General features: G+C 46.1%; 1 protein-coding gene across 1 annotated transcript in view; it reads right to left on the bottom strand.

Moving 5' to 3' along the window:
- Positions 1 to 18,857, bottom strand: part of LOC139375414 (dynein, cytoplasmic 1, heavy chain 1) — a 54,833-nt gene that overhangs the window by 26,203 nt on the left and 9,773 nt on the right. Inside the window, exons 2-34 of the mRNA XM_071117178.1 lie at positions 16,200 to 16,287; positions 15,536 to 15,709; positions 15,159 to 15,414; positions 14,696 to 14,882; positions 14,165 to 14,436; positions 13,387 to 13,614; positions 12,072 to 13,148; positions 11,740 to 11,919; positions 11,275 to 11,424; positions 11,010 to 11,156; positions 10,657 to 10,797; positions 10,212 to 10,388; positions 9,970 to 10,080; positions 9,647 to 9,766; positions 9,022 to 9,261; positions 8,714 to 8,869; positions 8,340 to 8,453; positions 8,116 to 8,226; positions 7,665 to 7,874; positions 7,319 to 7,465; positions 6,872 to 7,038; positions 6,267 to 6,440; positions 4,764 to 5,118; positions 4,286 to 4,480; positions 3,799 to 4,081; positions 3,352 to 3,452; positions 3,064 to 3,223; positions 2,675 to 2,915; positions 2,311 to 2,494; positions 1,873 to 2,085; positions 1,127 to 1,365; positions 733 to 889; positions 78 to 305 (exon numbers count right to left, since the gene is read on the bottom strand). Of these exons, the coding sequence (XP_070973279.1) occupies positions 78 to 305; positions 733 to 889; positions 1,127 to 1,365; positions 1,873 to 2,085; positions 2,311 to 2,494; positions 2,675 to 2,915; positions 3,064 to 3,223; positions 3,352 to 3,452; positions 3,799 to 4,081; positions 4,286 to 4,480; positions 4,764 to 5,118; positions 6,267 to 6,440; positions 6,872 to 7,038; positions 7,319 to 7,465; positions 7,665 to 7,874; positions 8,116 to 8,226; positions 8,340 to 8,453; positions 8,714 to 8,869; positions 9,022 to 9,261; positions 9,647 to 9,766; positions 9,970 to 10,080; positions 10,212 to 10,388; positions 10,657 to 10,797; positions 11,010 to 11,156; positions 11,275 to 11,424; positions 11,740 to 11,919; positions 12,072 to 13,148; positions 13,387 to 13,614; positions 14,165 to 14,436; positions 14,696 to 14,882; positions 15,159 to 15,414; positions 15,536 to 15,709; positions 16,200 to 16,287 (6,983 nt within the window). The remainder of the gene's footprint in view (positions 1 to 77; positions 306 to 732; positions 890 to 1,126; positions 1,366 to 1,872; positions 2,086 to 2,310; positions 2,495 to 2,674; positions 2,916 to 3,063; positions 3,224 to 3,351; positions 3,453 to 3,798; positions 4,082 to 4,285; positions 4,481 to 4,763; positions 5,119 to 6,266; positions 6,441 to 6,871; positions 7,039 to 7,318; positions 7,466 to 7,664; positions 7,875 to 8,115; positions 8,227 to 8,339; positions 8,454 to 8,713; positions 8,870 to 9,021; positions 9,262 to 9,646; positions 9,767 to 9,969; positions 10,081 to 10,211; positions 10,389 to 10,656; positions 10,798 to 11,009; positions 11,157 to 11,274; positions 11,425 to 11,739; positions 11,920 to 12,071; positions 13,149 to 13,386; positions 13,615 to 14,164; positions 14,437 to 14,695; positions 14,883 to 15,158; positions 15,415 to 15,535; positions 15,710 to 16,199; positions 16,288 to 18,857) is intronic.

Here is an 18,857-nt window from a genome sequence, read left to right as displayed (position 1 = left end):
AAAATGTTTTCCAACAGAGTGAAACAAGTGTTTTGTTGCGCCCTACTGAACAGGACCCGGGTAGCAACAGTACCAACCTGCAGCATGGGGGAGGCGGTCTCCTCGCCCTCGTCCTCGGTGCCCTTGTGCATGCGGAAAGCCTCATCTTCGCCCTCGTCCAATGGGATGCTGCGCAGACGCGCCAGGAAGTGGTTGAAGATCATGTCAGTGCTGAGCACGTCTTCGCTGAACCAGACCATGCCACAACGTGACACAGTGGCCAGGGTGGCATACTTCAGATCCTGCACCTCGAACATGATGCGCACCTACAGACACCACATTATGGAGAGGAATGCTGATGTCACAGATCCAAATGTAAATCGTTTTAATGGTAGTCCCCTTTGGACCAATAAAAAGCTGGAGCTGGAACACACCCATATAAAATTGTTTAGTGTGGTGGTGCTGACTAACAGTGAATAAACTGTAAACTATATAAATAAATAAAAGAGTTGCACACAACTCTTTCTATATCTTTTTTTTTTTACTAAAAGATAATGACCAGTTTAATTCAATGGCGCAGTTTCACACTCAAATTAAACCTCCATCTGGACTAAAACTGAATCAGTATGTGCAAGTGTGTTTCAAAAGTGGACTTCACAGGGTGACCAATGGTATTACAGATGTAAAGCTTGTGTCATGGTTCTGGATTTTTTTTCATTAAAAAGGGATCTGGCTCGAGGGGACACGACATACGTTTGGCGGCAGGCTGAGACGCTCTCCGTTGGGCAAGGTGAGCAACTTGTTGTCGTCCAGCACAGAGTTGAGATTCTCTACCCACTCGGGGTCCACGTCACCATCAAAGATGATCCATTGCCGTTTCTGCAACTCGCCTCTCACGTTGTCAATGATCCTGGGATGAAAAATCCCCAAAACAATCGATTAATTAATTGACTGGATTTGTAATACAAAAAGAGAAAAACTTTTGGAGTGTCATCAACCTGACAATGACAAGAGACACCAAGAGGGCTTAGTTCGGAGCCCTGGGGGACACCAGTCGTGTCGCGAGACCATGTGGTGCTTAAAATCAACACACTACATAGAATAGCTTGAACAACAATACATTACATTGAAGCCTGCTAATACTTACTTCCTGAGCACGTGCGTGAAGAGCCCATCGGTCCACTCACGGGTGTTGGGGTCTAGGGTTCCGTACAGGTGGTCCTTGCTGATGGCCTTGGGGTCGATGATGTGGGCCACACCCTCCATCCCCTCCAGGCGCTCCAGGGCTTTGAGCAGCACCCTCCAGGCCATGGTCTTGCCACTGCCAGAGGGTCCCACCATCATCAGGCCGTGGTTGATCTGGGTTATCTGGTACAATTGGAGCACCTGGAATGATATGGTTTAACATTACAGACTTGACACTTAGCTGACATCTTGGGAGTGCAGACAAACCTGGTTTCAAATTCAGACATTTTAATCAATGTCGGCACCAAAGGTTCTAAGGGAATTACATTCAAGTTAGAGTTCAAAGTAGTAACAATACTGTCATAGATGTAACAATTGACATCAGGATAAAGAAAGAGTTTGGTTTTGCCAATCTACACTACAGGTCAAAAGTTTTAGAACACCTACTCATTCAAGGGTTTTTCTCTATTTTTACTATTTTCTACATTGTAGAATAATAGTGAAGACATCAAAACTATGAAATAACACATATGGAATCATGTCGTAACCACAAAAAAGTGCTAAACAGATCAAAATATATTTTATATTTGAGATTCTTCAAAATAGCCACCCTTCGACTTAATGACAGCCTTGCACACCTCAAATGAGTAGGTGTCTATTTCTGGGTGAAATCACACAGAGTGAATAATTGGGGACGACATTACGTACCTTCTCAACCCACATGCTGCCCACGTCGTCTCCGTCTCCATAGGTGAGGAACATCTCGGCGCAGACCTTGCGGAGCTCTTCGCGCAGAGCCGTCATCTCGCCGCGCATGTACTGCACGCCTGGGAAGACGTCCGACAGCAGGCTGAACAGCAGGGGGATGTCCTCAGCCACCAGCTTGGGTACCATGGTCTCACACACACTCTGGATCAGGATCTGAACACGGACAGAGACACACAGAGGTTAGGCGACAACCCCTTCTAGATAACAGAAAAGCAATATGCAATAAATATGCAATAAACCCGTGTAAAAAAAAATATGGCTCATGGGATTAGCTGGTGGTCATACAACTGGAAGTGTATTGTGACTGTAGTTTTAGTATGTTTTTAATAATGCAGAAAACTGAAGAGAGAAAACCCAAAGATACTTCAGTTCCTTTACCTCCTGTTCGGGGAGGTTCTCCGCGATCTCGTTCTCATCCACGTTCTCGCCGCGCTCACGCTTATCCTTCTTGATCCTCTGGATGCGCTCCCGCTTCACGTTGCCGGCGCTGACCAGCACGCTCTTGAGAGCTCGCAGGCCAAAGTCGTAGTGACTCTGGGATGAAAGCTGTTCGTCGCACAGCCTGCAGGTGCACAGAGAGAAAAATAGATTTTCAGTCAATGAGAAGGAACACAAAACCAATAGAGCTTTCAGGGAGGGGTAGTAGTGCTGTCATGTATGAAAGATTTCACATTATTTGATCTCTCAAATGTTGTTGGAAATATAGTACATACTACATAATAGTAGATAATATAGTACATACTTGAAGAAGGGCACGATCTTCTTGGCCAGGATCTCCGCGGTGCGGAAGCCCTGTGAGTAGAGCATGACCTGGGCGATGAGTTGGCGGTCGGGCTTGGTCATGGCCAAGGAGCGGAACAGCTTCTTCAGATTGTCGGGCAGGTTTGAGCGGCCGGCGTAGCCGGGGTTCATGGTGATGAAGATGGCCATGTCGGGGCTCACCTTCACCTGCTTGTTGAGCAGCTCGCAGGTGACAGGAGCACCTGGAGAAGGGGGAAACGGTGACATTGACTAACTTACATTCTTAAGTGCACCGACATAAGGCCTCTCGGACAACACATTTTCATGGACTAAAAAGCACTTTCAAATGAAATTCTAAGAAGCTTTTAATGAGTCTGTGGAGATACGTACTGCGGTCTCGGTTGGGGTTGCTGTGCTCCCTCAGGGCCACCTGGATGAACTGGACCTGCTGTGAGACGGCCGACAGCATCCTCTCCTCCAGACGATTGAACTCGTCAAAGCAGCCCCAGGCGCCTACCTGGCACAAGCCCACGAAGATACGACCCATCGCCTGGAGACAGATAAACAGATCTTCTTTATAAAAAAAATAAATAAAAGAAAGGCTTCTCTGATTCGGAAAATAACATTAATCCAAGATTAGCCTCTTTTAGTGTAAAGTATCAGTCAGTATTAGCGTACCTGGAAGTCGAAAGTCTCGTCACAGTTGAAGACCAGGACGAAGCGTCCCAGCTGGTGACCCAGAGCCTTCACAGACTCGGTCTTTCCAGTTCCAGCGGGCCCTGGAAATAAAGAGCGAAAAATCACCAGAGGATATTCTATAAAGTTACAACTCAGTTTGGCTTTCAGAATTTAAACTGTCTACTTTATTGGCTATGTAGAGTCGAGAGCAGGCCTGGGCAATTCCAGTCCTCCCTCGGGGGCCTGATTGGTGTCAGACTTTTCCCCCCCATCCCTAACAAACACACCTGATTTAAACTAATTACACGTTTAACTAAAGATCATGATTAGTTGATTATTGGAGTCCTGTGTGTTAGCTGGGGCAAAAGTGTGACACCAATCAGGCCCTTGAGGACTGGAGTTACCCAGGCCTTGTCTAGAGAGTGGCATGCAGTACTTGGAGCGTACCAAAGGGCGCTCCACCGAACCTGGCCTCCAGGGCCTGGGTCATGGTCAGGTAGCAGCGGTCGGTCAGTGGGGTCTGGACCAGCTTGTCCTGGACTCCTAGGTACTCAAAGCCATAGTTGAACTTGGCGTTGGCCATCTGGATGGACAGCTGCTGCAGCACGTCCGTCTGCTTGGGGTCAAAGTAGAAGCGCATCTGGCTGAGCCACTCAAACGACTTGGGGTTGTCGACCTTGTTTTTGATCAGTTGCCTGGTCACGTCCCTCTGGTGGACCAGCTCAGTGATCTATAGGAAAGGAGCACAAACAGTTTACTTTATCATCAGTTTGGATAGTGGGACTGACAGAGAAAAGCTTGATGCCTAAGTCTGTGCATTTAACAATTAATCATCTTTGAAATCCTACTTGGAGAAAGCTCTTCTCAAAAGCTACACCCATTCTTCCAAACCAACTTGTCCAGAATGTCTGCCGATGTGTCATCTCCCACTCACCAGGTGTTCCAGCTTCCTCCTGCGGAGTGGAGGCTGCTCCATCAGCACGGTGTCGGCCAGCACGTTCAGGGTGGCCTCCACATTGGTCAGCACGCTCGACATGGGCGACATGTCCCCGCCACCCGAGATGGTGGTCAGAGCGGCATCCACTTTCTCAGACCAGTCGATCTGAGCAGACAGCACTACCAGCTGAGCCTGGAGTTAGTAGAGGGAGAGATGTTTTTCAACATGTTTAAATTGGTTTCAAGATCTTTGTGGGCGTTACAGGTCAGACTACAATTTTCATGGATATTCTTTCGGGGCTACCAACCGGATTACTATCCGTTAACCACTTCGTGACAAATATTTTTGTGAAAAGGGCTATGTAAATAAAATTGATTGATTGTGGGTCGTGGCCAATTTCTGTTGTGTCATTGCCGACTCAACATGATCATGGCTGACTGCTGGATGAACAATAGCCCACTGCGACGTTCCGTACCTGGTATCGGTCGATCCAATCGATGTATTTATCGAGTTCGATGGAGTTGCCCTTGTTGAACGCGCCCACCTCTGTGACCGACTCGGCCAGCAGCTTGGCCAGCGTGACCCGCATCTCCTTCTCCACCAGGGTCAGCCAGTCGTTGATCTTGGGGTGCTCGAGGAGGTCCACGGGGGTCTTGTAGAAGATCTCCTCGCCCTCACGGGATGAGATGCCCAGCACCACCGTGTTTTCCTCGTTCAGCAGGATGCTGGAGACGCCGGCGAACATCTTCTTGAAGTGCTTCTGCAGCTTGGCAACGTTCTTGCTGTTTCCGATGATCTCCAGTAAGTCTTCATCACCAACGAAGTAGAACCTGGTAAACATAAATAAACATGGTCATCACATTCAGGATACACATCAGTCACTTTACAGTGAGAAATACAGGACTAAATGACCATACTAAATGAACAGCAACTACTAATTTCTTCAACGGGGGGCTAAATATTACAGATTAAAAAGCTTAGCTTGCTGCTTAGCCTGCTAAGGCTATGTATATACAATCAAATAAATATATAATTTTATTTAAAAAACAGTAAGAGTAAACAATACTTTATAGCTATAATATAGCTAACGTTAGCCAGCTAATGACAAGCTGATCGCTGTTGGATGCTTTCACGTTTAGTTTGTCTGGGTTTGTTGCTTTTAGCTAGCATATGGACAAGCAGTACTGCAGTAGTCAGACATGACACAAATAACCAACACAGGTGGATCCGTCATTTATTTTTGCACTACACAAACATTTATAAGAACAGTCGGCCCTCAAACGCTAGCTAACGTTAGCTTGCAAATCAGAGTTGAAAAATGCTGGCTAGCAAATGTGAGATAGCAGGGATTTTAGTGAGCTACCAAACCTGTCTGGTGTGTTTTGTTTGCCTGCTAGCTAGTAGCCAGTGACATGGGAAACAAAGTTAGGAATTCAGCTAGTTAGCCTGTTATGTAGGCGTAGATGCTAACCGTTTAGCTAGCAAGCTAAACATTTGGCTAGCTGGCATTGGGAGTATAAGGTAACTTTAGTTAGTGTGGTGAGGGTTAATTTAATTATTTCTTCAACATTGCTAGCAAGTTTATTAAGCTAGTTGTTGCCAAAGGACTTTGCAAAATGTTTTAGTTTTCTAGCTAGCAACATTAGCAAAGCTAGCTGCACAGTCATATTGGCTAGCTAGCAACATTACATAATTTCTCTAACCAAGGTCGTGGAAACGCAATTTGAGCTAGCCCACCATGGCCAGCCCAACCCAGGGTTGACTTTAAAGTGCGAAGCTTTAGATACGGCCCTGTTTTTTCAGAATTCAAACCAAGAGGTACGCTACAACAGGACTTGCTCTTGGTTTGAGCCATTTCTATTGAGAAAAGACCCTACACTTTAGACCGGATATAGGATTTTCCAGATTTTCCCAAAAACGGAAATGAGAGACAGGCCTATGGCAGATGACACTATTAGAGACATGGATAACATCTTACCTGGGGAATGAGGACCTCTCCCTCTCCAGGTACTCTCCCAGAGCCTTCTGGATCTTTCCCAGCAGGTCGGCCAGCCTCTCCAGAGACCTCTGCACCCCCTGGATGTTCAGCACGTCCATCACCAAAGGAGACTTGGTTACCTTTTTCATCAGAGCCAGGAACTCTGTGCTGATGCTATATGGGAGAGATAAATAAAAGGTTGAGCAATGTTATCTTGGGGTGGCAGGTAGCCTGGCGGGTAGGAGCGTTGGGCCAGTAACCAAAAGGTTGCTGGATCGAATCCCTGAGCTTAAAAAGTAAAAATCTGTTGTTCGGCTCCAGAGCAAAGCGCAGTTGCCGATGAAGTGGATGTCAATTAAAGCAGCCCCACCACACCTCTGATTCAGAGGGGTCGGGTTAAACGCAGAAGACACATTTCAGTTGAACTGACTAGGTATCCCCCAAAAGCTTACCAAGATCTTTACCAAGTCCTCCTTACCACAGACAAGGTTATTTGGCCTATTCCCAATCTTAGGTGACAAGGGGGGGAACCTCAAATATTTCCTTGATTCCATCACAAAATGTATTGGAGGAGAAGATCAGAAGAGAAGAACTACGGATCTTACCTCGAGAACCTCTGGGTCTCCACAGGCAGCAGGTGTTTGATGTCAGCACTGCCAGTGAAGATGCCTTCCAGGTAGACCCAGCGGCGCTGGACATCGATCCACACGTCAAACAAGGCCATGATCCGGTTCAGCTTGTCCTCCCAGCTCATAGCATCTTCCTCAAACACCTGATGGCACACAGAAGGAACCATTAATGCCTCATGGAGACTAGGACCGTACCATGTAAACCATGTGTTCTTATACTATCCGACAAGAACCAGAGACTGAGTCAAGACAGGAACTCGAGATCCAGACCAAGACCAGCCCAGATCCCTTGAGATCCAGGCCCAACCTCTTAAGAAACCAGATCCCATCACGAGACCAAGACTGCATTTATATGATGTAAAGACCACAAGATCAAGAGTACATCTCTGACAAGAACCCATTTGAATTTAAACATCCACCGACCTTGTAGTAAGGTGACAGCTTCATGGCTGACACGCTGTTGATGTGCTCCTTGACCTTGTTGAAGAGGTCGTCCCAGCCGCGGATCAGACGGCACTTGTTCTGGTAGTTGATCAGGTCCAGCTCATAGGCGTTCCAGACCTCACGGATCTGTCCCGGACCAATGGAAAAATACATCAATATTGCCACTTACTGTCATAGACATGACTTGATCACCAATTGGTCGAAAGGTGCACTAATATTGCAGTCTCTATGGACATACTTGACTACCCAGATTTTAAATCCTTTATCATTTTTGTAATTGCGCTGCAGGGAACAAAGATTTGTTTAAGTGGAATGTTGTGGTTACCTGTTTGAGGAACTCCTCCAGGGCCATCTCTCCCTGGGCCACCAGCAGCACGTCCCTCACCACCATCTCGTTCCTCTGCAGATCCACGTCCCAGATCTGACCCAGAGTCAGCTCCGACAGCACCCAGTTCACGTGCAGACGCTTCATCAACTGCTTCCAGTGGCGATCCTTCAGGGCCTCCGACTTTAGCTCGATCACCAGCATGTTGATCTGAGTGACGAGACAAAAGGACCGTTTAGTGTTAGGATAGGAAACTTGATTCAGGTATATTGTAGACGCGACCAGGATGTTATTCAACATTAACAAGTACAAAGTTTTTGTCCAAGCTTTTCCCATCCAAGAGGAATGTCAACCAGACATGGTTCAATCTTTTGTCTCAAGTAACTACTTTTCAATTGCAACAATGCAATGTCTAGTTTCGACTAGTACCGAGGGAAATACAGGGTCTTACCTTCATGTAACTCTTGAGAAGCCTCTGGACGTGCTCGTAGGACGCATACTGCCTCAGTCGAGCTGGGAAGTTCTTCAGCTCATTTAGCAGGCCGTCTAAACTCTGACGCAGCTACAAAATCGGATATACAGATACACATTACACTAACAGACTTGGCCCAATAGATGGGCCCTAAACAGACATGGTCCACAGTGTCCTTGAACACAAAGACAAATTAATCTTACCTTGCGTGGTTGAACAGAGACCCAGGGCTGCTCCTTGGCCTGGTCAATCTGCTCCCACACCTTGGACAGCTCTGACCACACCCCCTTCAGGTCCTGCAGCTCCTCCAGAGCCACCTACAGCACATAGAAACAGATCAAACTTTAGCACCACAGAGGAGCATGAGGACATCTTACTGTGAAGTGACATGTTTGTATCGACAGATATACCAAGACTCCAGGCACAATGAGGCAAGGGGAACAACGATGTCATATGCCGAGTTGCTCTTACACGGACTAATGAACAGTCTAAAATGCAGTAGCGACTGGCTGCAGATAGCATAGTGCTTAAAAGATAACACCTCTAGTTTAAAAAGACAGAGGTGTGATAATCATACCTGAACTCTCTCTTCGCTGCCGCTCAGCAGGCCAGTGTCGGTCAGCTCCAAGGCCTCTTTGGCTCGGGAACACTTATCCCGATCATCCTTCAGCCGGCCAAACTTTCCCTCGTAGATGGTGAGAGACTGGAGGGCCTCCTCTGGACGCAGGGCCCCCTATGGAACAACAAATCTAGGATCAGCTTATACCCTCACCAAAATTCCAAGTGCAAAACTCATATGAAAGATTTATGCAAAGATCAAATTAAATAAAAACATCCTTTACATCAATCTTTCAAACAAAAATGTATCTTAAATAATTCTCTTACAGCCACCGGTTTGGTCTTCTCCCAGTCCGCAAGGAGATCGATGGTGCGACCCTCCACGGCTTTGTCTTCCTGGACGATCTTCATCTGCAAGTTGGCTACTTGCTGCTGGATGGCCGTGTCCTTGCGCTTCATGATGTCGCTGAAAGCACCCCACTCGCCCTCGATGTTGTCGATGTACAGCCACGATGGCGGGAACTGGAAGCGCTGCTTCTCGAGAAGCCGCTGACCGTTGCGGAAAAGCTGCGAAGAAAGAAGTCAGGATTTTAAAAATCCATCCATCTTTTCATATCAAAAAAATAAAAATCAAATGTACATCACATACAGTTAACAGCAGGGTAAAAAAAAGAGGGCAGTGAAATACTTGTGCTAGCGCCATCAACAACGCAGTACATTAATCAATACTTTCATTTAAAAAATGACAAGTATTAGAAGTAATAGAAGAGGGAGATGCGTAATAGTAATGGAATGTATTTAAAAATAGAACGTGGGTAGTGGAATCAATAGTATATATTCGAACAGCAGCATTGACTGTGCGCGTGCTTGTGTACGAGTTCTCACCCCATGACAACGATTTGAGGTCACAGCTTGTGAGGATCGTATGAAAAATCATTTCGGCAGTACTTACATCCACGTTCTTCTCAAACTGCTTGATCTTGCGTTTGAGCGTCTGGACATAGGTGATGAAGGTCACAGCGTCCGAAGTGCTGGCGGTGTCCACCGAGTGCTGCTCCAGCTCTTGGCGGGACTGTGGTGAAACAGATGAAGGACAGGGGAGTTGAAATCAGATAGAGACAAATAGTCTGCTCCAACAGCCACACTAACATGCCACTTAAAATGAAGCAATGTATTGGGTGTGCATTCTAAGTTTCATGCTAGTTATGACAATGGAACATATTGCCAGTGACTACAATGAAACCAGTTTATCTTGGCAGAGAGGAGGGGGCTTACCTTGGAAATCTGGGAGTGGAAGTCCTGCATGTTGTTGCCCAGCATCTGGCCGAACCTGCTGAGAACCTCTTTGTGCCAGGAGTCATACTTCAGGTTCACCTTGGACTGGACCTGGAGTTGAACAAAGTATACAACCAATCCGCATCACCACATTTCTAGGCAAAAATGCATCTCATCAGCGCACAACTGAACAGAACAGCAGAAATTGCTCTACTCTATTGCTGAATCGTCAGTCTCTTTACCTTGCCATAGTCAATGACCACGGGCCCAAACTCCTTCTTGGTCTCAGCGTTGTCGAAGGTCCCCCTGGCTTTGCGGATCTGGACCAACAGGGCCTGCCACTTGGTCAGATCCTCCCCCAGGCGGTTGTAGATGTTCTCTGCCTGCATGTCCCACAGGCATTGGTACTGCAGCCACACCTACACAACAGAGACACATGGGTGAGTGACAGAACCAATAGCTGAAGTGAACTCCATCTTGGGATTAATCTCAATAATCGTTATTTGCTTCTTGTGCTCAAAAAGACATTGGAGGACAAGGTACAAGGGGAGGAACCAAGGACACAAAAAAAGACAATTGAGAAAAAGATCCAGTATAATTTATGGGTGTTTCAAATAGCTAGCTGGCTAAATCTGACACATATACAGAAATGTTAAGGACAATACATCAACACGATTGATTGCATACCTTGACATACTGCTCCACCTCGTTGACGTTGTCCTTGACCGAGTTGTAAGCCTCCTCCAGGGCAGCTGGGCCGTCTGGCATTCTTGTCAGTGCGTTCCTGTAGAACTTCTCCTCCTCAGACAGCTCATAGTGGACGCCCACCTAGTGGCCAGGACACCAATACATCAACTATAGCAACCTATTCCAAAACATCCCATGTACTTGTACCCAGCATGCTAGAGAGGCTAGCATACTAACTTGCTAAAGAAGCTAGCTAGGTGATAGCAATGAATTCAATACTAACTTGCTAAAGCAGTTAGCTAGGTGATGGCAATGAATTGAATATATAAAGGTGCTCTGCATGGCCTCCAGACCTGGTATCTTTGGCTCTGGATCCTGGGCAGAGAGAGGATGACCATCTTCCAGGCAAACATCTCCTGGTAGAGCTTGTAGCGACAGTCTTCAATGGGCGGGTTTAGGTAGATCACTTGGTTGGTGATCCTCAGCTCATGTACAACGTTCTTTCACAAGTAGAAAAAAAAAAAAGTTTCATAAACTGCAATTTGTGCCTTTGGGAAGACATTTTATTCATTATATTCTTATCAAATCAATCCTCCTCCTGCAGTCTTGAACCCGTACCTTGATCTTGGGCTCTCCGCCAGGCTTGTGGCTGACTTGAGGGGCCTCTGTGTCCATGTCCACATCAGCCTTGTCCTCCATCTGACCCCGGAGAACCTGGGTCCAGGCCCTGAGCCCAGCCTGCAGACGCACCCCGAGGATCCTTTCAATCTAAAGGGAAAATACAATTTCTAATGAATATTGATTCAATAAAACACTTTTTTTTTTTTTTACCAGAACAGGGACCAGCAGCAACAGAATAGGTGCTGGTATTTGTGGCCCCTACTGGTCATGTTCCAGGACAACTATCCGGCTCGAAGGACCATGAAAAAGAGTGCCAACTTGTAATTGGAGTACTCGGAGGGAAGTGCAGTTTTAAATAGGAATAGGAATTTCCTCAGGAATGTGAACAGTAGGACACAGGGTAAGAGCCCCAAAACAACACAGAAAGTACACTGGAGAGTGTTGTAAGGGTTTTGTACAGACCTCAATGTCCAGCTTGTTGACCCAGATGGGTAAGTTAGAATAGGAGTGCAGGTTGAGGTCATCCACAGCTTTCTGCACGCGGTTGAGGATCTCTGTGAAGGTCTTGTGTTCGTACATGCAGGTCTCGAGAGAGCGCACTTCAAGGTCGATCTTCTCCTCGATGAGCAGAAGGTCGTCCACCTGGAAAACAAAAATACATGAATATCATACATTCATTCAGGGCAGAATCCGAACATACGATCTTCAAGTGCGGAATGCAAGTCTTGCAACTGCACACTTAAAATAAAAATTGCCAGGTGAGATCCAACCTTATGGTTACAAAAAACACTGACCTTCTCCTGGAAGTTGAAGACGGTCTCGGCCAGGCGTTGGACGTAGGGGTCCAGTTTGTAGGACTCCCAGACCAGGGCAATGCCCTCCGTGACCAGAGCCTGCACTTCCTTCTTGAGGCCAGCCACCAGCAGCGAGATGGAGATGCGCTCCTCCACCTTCTCGCAGGTGCGCTCGTACGTGCGCACGCTCTCGATCAGGGAGATGGCGAATGGATAGAGCTGGTTGGCCTGGTGTGCCTTGTTGACGATGGCAAGCGGCACACGGAAGCTCAGCCACTTGAGGTTGCGCACCTCCTTAGACAGCGTGATGATCTCGGGCAAGAAGTTGACCTTGAGCTTCAGCATGTTTCCTGTGCGACCGCGGGCCCGGCTGGTCTCAATGGTGAAGATGCGGCCCGACACGCCCAGGTTGCGCTGCTGCACCTTGCGTGCCCAATCGTCAAATATCTCCTGGGTGTTGAGCTTGGCGCGGAAGCTGTCGCCATCCTGCTTCAACTTGAGGCCCTCCACGTGGTTCTCCCAGCCTTTGCCCAGCACGTCTTCCACACGCTTCATGTAGGCGGTCAGCTGCCGGTCGATCTGCTTGGCCCAGATGATGGAGCCCGACACAGGTGGCAGGTCACGCACGTGGCTCATCTTGCATGATTGGCTCTGTGGGTACTGCACCTTGAACTTGTCGTGCAGTGACTCAATGTCATCTTTGACGCGCTGGATGAGCTGTGTCTGGTACTCGCGGATGGCGCCGCGGATGTGGGGGCGCACGAACAGCGCGTTGAAACGCGAGAAGATACGGAACATCTCGTTGGCATTCTTGGCCGTTCCCAGCTGGTCACGGAGGCGGGCAGTGATGCGGGTCTCCACGCGGTCAATGCGCTCGTCGTAACGCTTCATTGCCGCCTCCCAGGCCTCCATGCCCTCCTTGGACACATCCAAGCCGTCAACCTCCTTAACGTTCTCATAGGCCAGGTTCACCTCCTCAATAGCGTTGGCGTCCGCAGCGTCAAACAGCACCTCCGCCACCTTCATCTCAGTGGGCTCCACCGCCTCGCCTGGGGCGTGCTGGGGCACCGCAGACACCTTGACAAGGCATAGAGAGAAAGAAAACCTTTTAGCAATGATGTATGATATTACCACTTAGAAACCAGCAAGGGCAACTCTTGACCAAAACTGCAAGTCATTGTGGGGGGGGGGGGGGTGTATGCTCAATAGAGAAATCTCCATAAAAAGTGGTTAATCCAGATATAAACTTAATCTGGGTCCATAATACCAACCCTCGGGGGCACTAACCATTGACAAATCTCTGTCCCTTTCTTACCTGAGGCCTGAGTACACGAACGATGACGGCCCTCAGCTGCTCGTGCTGCCTGCGGAAGCGCCTCATGTGGTCGAGGCGGGCCTGGAGCTTGCGGTGGGCTGGGCTCAGGCGCCACACCATCTTCAGGTTTTCCTCCCTCTTCCTCTTCACGATGTCTCTCAGCAAGACCTGGAGTTTCTCATATTCATCCTCCCAGGTCTGGAAGACCTCGAAGCACGCTACCATCACCTACAATGGGATAGAAATAAGTATCAACTAAATGCTACTATAAACTAATGCTACTATCAACTAAGTCATGTCAATACAACAATATAGAAGAGTATAGGAATGTATAGATGGGTTTGTTAACAACAACACAAACCATATGCACCCATCCATGGGGCATAAGTCAGTGTGTTGTTGTGAATCTGGATGGCCAGATTGTTAGCAAGAACGACAAGAAACTGCCGTGTGGGGAATCGTAAGTAGCTAATTGAATCTTGTTATTGGTACCATGTCTTGTTTTGACTGAGGTCATTTCAATGCTAATATGGCTAAAATTCGCTTGCTAGCTAGCTAGCCAACCAACTACTAACAATGTATTTGAAAGACAAGTGGTCAATGTGCAAATGTATTCACGTTACCAAAAAACATTGGGAGACGAAATATAGCTTACATGTTGTCAACAATCTAAGCCAACTCTGTCCGTTTTACCCCATAGTTGCACACGTCTCGGTTTTCTTGCCAAACAACCAACTCGTCTATGGAGTATATGTCGCAGCTGCCACTGTAGACTCACCTTTTCAAACTCCTCATAGGCCACGTGCATGAGCTTCCTGGTGCCCAGCACTTTGAGGAGCTGGGAGCTGAGGTCTCGGGAGATGGCCTCCACCAGCCGCAGGGCTCGCTGAATGGGGTACTTGGTGTTACGGATCTTCCTCAGGTGGGTGAAGATGGCCACCAGCGCCTGGCGGATCTTATCCAGCTCAGTGGCTGACAGCAGGTCGTTCAAGGGGAAGTCCTTCATTAGGGGGTTGTAGTCGTTGACCGTCTCCACTGCCTGCTTCAGACCTGGGAAACATATTCAAGTCGTTAAGTCTAATAAAACGATGGCACGTTCTAAACATAGAATTAGGAATTAGAATACAATAGGATCTCCATGGTTCTAAAGTAGTGATGTCAATCACAAAGTGGAAAATGTATATTGACCAGAGGTATGAGTGACAAGTCCTTGACCAAAAAAGCAAACAAATAAATAAAAGGAAAAGGTTCCTTGTAATATCTAATTCATAAAGAGGTATTGGGGCTTGTTCCATCGAACAAAACTCACCGGTGTCAGTGTCAAAGCTGACGGTGGCGTGGAAGCGCTTGCCGTGCTTTAGGATGTCCAGAGTGAGCAGCACTTCGGGGCTCTCCCTCTTCTCCTGGATGCGGTTCAGGGCGCGCTCCAGGTTCAGCCAGAAACTGATCTCCTGCAGGGCCGTCCCAGAGGCCGGGTCACGGTCCAGCTTGGTCACCTGACAGGAAGAGGAGAGTATTCAAAAAACAACCATTCAGACTAGCCGGAGAACACAAAAAAAAACACAGTAAGAGATGCCAAATGCAACCAGCAAGCCATGGTCATGTTCAGTCGGTGGCAAGCATTTCAAAATGGAGTGAAGCGGGGGAGGTACTAACTTAACGTGTTCAATATAAACATTATTTTTCTTTGTAAAATGTTTTGCTTGTATGGCCTGCTACTGAACACTACCTGGCACCCAATTTCTCAGACAAGTCATTGTTTCTACCCTCACCTTCTGGATTTCCCGGATCCAACGGTTGACCCCCGACTGCAGCTGGTTGAGGAAGGTGGGGTCCTCCACCTTGTCGCCAAAGTCAGTGACCTTGGGCTTCTCACCACGTTCGTAGCACGCCTTGGCGATGTTGAGGATGATGGGGTGGATGATAAGGCTGATCTCTGGGATCTCGATGTTCTGCTGCAGGTGAAGCAGGCCCATCTCCAGCTCTGCAATCTTCTTCTCCACAGAGGGAGCCATCTTGTCGCCATCCCTGGACCAGGACAAAATGGAGCCATTATTAACCCACTGGGTATAAACGAGATGCGCAAAATATGAAAACAAAGAACAGTTTTACAAATCTATCATGATAGTCCACTTAGTTCCTGGTTTACCTGTCTGCCTTGCCAGATTCACGGATGTAGGACTTGAAGAAGGGAGCAACAGCATTGCTGATGAAAGAGTGCAGGGTCTCGTAGGGAGAATCCTCACTCAGAGTCAACACGCGCACCTGGGTCGATATGGGCTTGTCAGCGTCAATCACTGCAGTCCTCTTGATGAAAGCCAGGCTGAAAAACAAAGTTGTAAAATGTCATAATCCACATGTGAATAAACAGGGATATAGGCTAGTTGATGTAGTATTATGCAATGTTAGGAACTGTTTCACCACAGTTTGATACAGAAAGGTAACATGTAGGGCAGGCCTATCTAACTGGTAAAATAATCAGTCTAACTATCCCTAGGCCCGTCTTAAAATGGAAATCATATGCCATCACAATCTCAAAATGGATATCACTTGATGATCTTGCGGTCAAGGATGACTCAGGGCTTAAAACAGACTCAGAGACATGACATTGCCACGAGCGGCTGGGTGAACCAAAGATATTGCAGACTGCAAGACAACGCACTCACAGAGCGCATGTGCACGCTTCACTCTCCTACAATATGATAGCTTTCCAACAACTGGGAGGGGGGAGATTAGGTTCTCGCTTCACACTCAGTTGTTGCGTAATTCTCCCTGATACTGCCATTTACTTCCTGTATCATAAAAGTTCTTGCCTGTTGGACTTAAGCCCATAGTGGATGTCAATGTTGATGTTGTAAGAGATGCACTCCTTCTCTTCCTCTCCTTCATCCCCAACATCCTCTGAGTAGAGAAAAACAAGAATACCAGTCAGTGAAAGCACAGAAGCATAAAAAAAGGGTGTATGGATTCAGCCTACATTACCTAAAGAACAATATGTAACATCCCGAAGAGGAAAGCCCAGTCTAAGATATTAAAATAGAATTAGAATATGATTCAAATGAAACAGCGGCATAATGTTTTAATGATATACATATACTTTAAGCAATCAGCCCATTTAAGCCCACACTACAGTTTGTTCTTGGTGCAGACTGACTGCCACAGTGGCCATGAAAATAAAAAGGTAAGTGCTATAAAGTGTTGTGTTGGGGCCAAATGTTGGCAGGGCATTCGGGTTGGGCGATGGCTAGAATGATAGCATCCCATCCAAACAGTGGAGGTGGGGTGGGGGGGTCAATTTATATAGCGCACAGAGGGGTCAATTGGTGGGAGGAAAGCAATATAAAAAGCATAAAGGACACATTGGTTATACTAAAACTGTGATATGGTGCAAAATGTATTTTTACATTGTTCCTAAAGCCACAAAAAAAAAATAATGCATGAAATAACTGTTCAAAACCGTGTTGGGCCTAGTTATGTTTATCTAATTAAGGCTGCAGAATGAAAACAAATATAAAACCAATTTAAAAACAAAAACAAAATGGTAGGACCAGGTTTCTCTTGTCCATAAAAATACTCAGATATCAGTTATATTAATAGCCTACCATTTAAAACTAATATTGTAGCCGTCAAGTGTAGGCTATTGTTATTTCATCTTGATCATCTAGGTAAGAACACCTGTGACATTCTTACACGCAGCTACTTTGACATTTTGATTATAAAAAAATAAGAAAAAGAGCAAGTGACAGGATTTCACTTATTAACTATAGTAAAGCCTCACGCAAAAATAAAATAATAACAGAATTAACACGGCTGACTTAGTGGGAAAGAAAAGCACATCACGTCTCCTGTTTGGCAGTTCTTTGATTTGTTTAACACTTTTTTTAGGTTACTTTTTGATGATTCCATGAGTTATTTCATAGTTGTGATGTCTTCACTATTGTTCTAAAACTTTTGACTGTTAGTGTACACACAGCGGTCTAAGGCACCTGCATCTCAGTGCAAGAGGCGTCACTACAGACCCTGGTTCAAATGCAGGCTGTATCACATCCAGCCGTGATTCGTAGTCCCATAGGGTGGCGCACAAACAACCCGTCCGGGTTAAGCCGGGATAGGCCGTCATTGTAAATAAGAATTTGTTCTTAACTGACTTGCCTTGTTAAATAAAAGGTTACACACACACACCAACATTTTATTTTGATGGCATTTACACGTCCCCATTACCTGTAAAACATAATCAAAACCTATTTATTTCCCTTACTTGCTGTGCCGTTTCGTTTTTCATTTGTTCAGTCGTTTCATTCTCAACCAGGATTTCTATAAAACGCCGTTTGGGTCTTTGCGTGTCAAATTAGCTTGTTGACCAATCAGGACCTGGATGACTACACGTCACATAATTGAACGCATTCATTAATTTCCTACGTAGTTATTACACATTGATTCCACTATCCCTCGTATTTCACATTTCACAACGATTCATCGATACGTATGCTATGATGCTGGTAAAGTTGTCTTGCGCACCTACAGCGCTGATGAATGCAAACAATGTTCTTCCCCAAAAACGTAGCAAAACGAAATAAATCTGTTTCAGTAGCTAGCTAGTTAGGTGTCATCTAAAATAACCCTAATTTACAAGGCGGTTCCTAGCCACAATAAAGATTAGCCACAATAGTGGACTTAGTGGTTAACCTTCAAAATAAAAGTGACAAGTGATGCAAATGCACACAAATAGTAGAATTATGCCATAATGCTAAACGAGGTTGGAATGTTATAAAAACAAAAAGACAATTTGTTAATTTGATAAATCTGTTGAAATCACACTGGATGTATTAGACTTTAGAATTACATTGGGGGCGTACTTACATCACTGTACAGCGTTACCCTATGATTATGGATCAATGACATGGGGTATCAGTCTACTCAGTGACACCCAGAGAATATTAGCATCGTAGTTCTTATTGCGGGACTCTGAAAACAACTGAATTGAGCCACATTTATTGTCAACCTGTGTGTATTGAACAGTATTCCTGAGGAAAAACAATACTACGTGGATGTTTTGGAGTCTGATAACTGAGGAGGATGTTGGGAAAAAATATATTGGGTATTTAGTAGACTGTTACCCCATTCCATTAATTCATATTGCACTGCACAGTTTTACAGTGCAATTTGAATGTCAATACACACTAGGCTGACTGGGGAGGTGATTTCAAAGTCACAGACAAGCGCTACAACGCTAATATTTGTGTAAACTCTTTAAAGTTGTGTTCTGTAGGTGTCACCGAGTAGACTAACACCCCATTTCATTGCTTCACATTCTAACCTTGTTTAACATTATCTAGTCTAAATATGGCAGTATTCCACCAATAGTAACCCTCTGCATCACTTTCAAAGCGGTACTTTTATTTTGAAGGCAAACAGCAAAATTCCTCTATTGTGCCTAATCTTTATTGTGGCTAGCTTCACAACACGGTCCG

This window comes from Oncorhynchus clarkii, chromosome 19, assembly GCF_045791955.1.
Source record: "Oncorhynchus clarkii lewisi isolate Uvic-CL-2024 chromosome 19, UVic_Ocla_1.0, whole genome shotgun sequence".
Taxonomy (NCBI): domain Eukaryota; kingdom Metazoa; phylum Chordata; class Actinopteri; order Salmoniformes; family Salmonidae; genus Oncorhynchus; species Oncorhynchus clarkii.
This window is presented reverse-complemented; position numbering and strand designations above follow the sequence as displayed.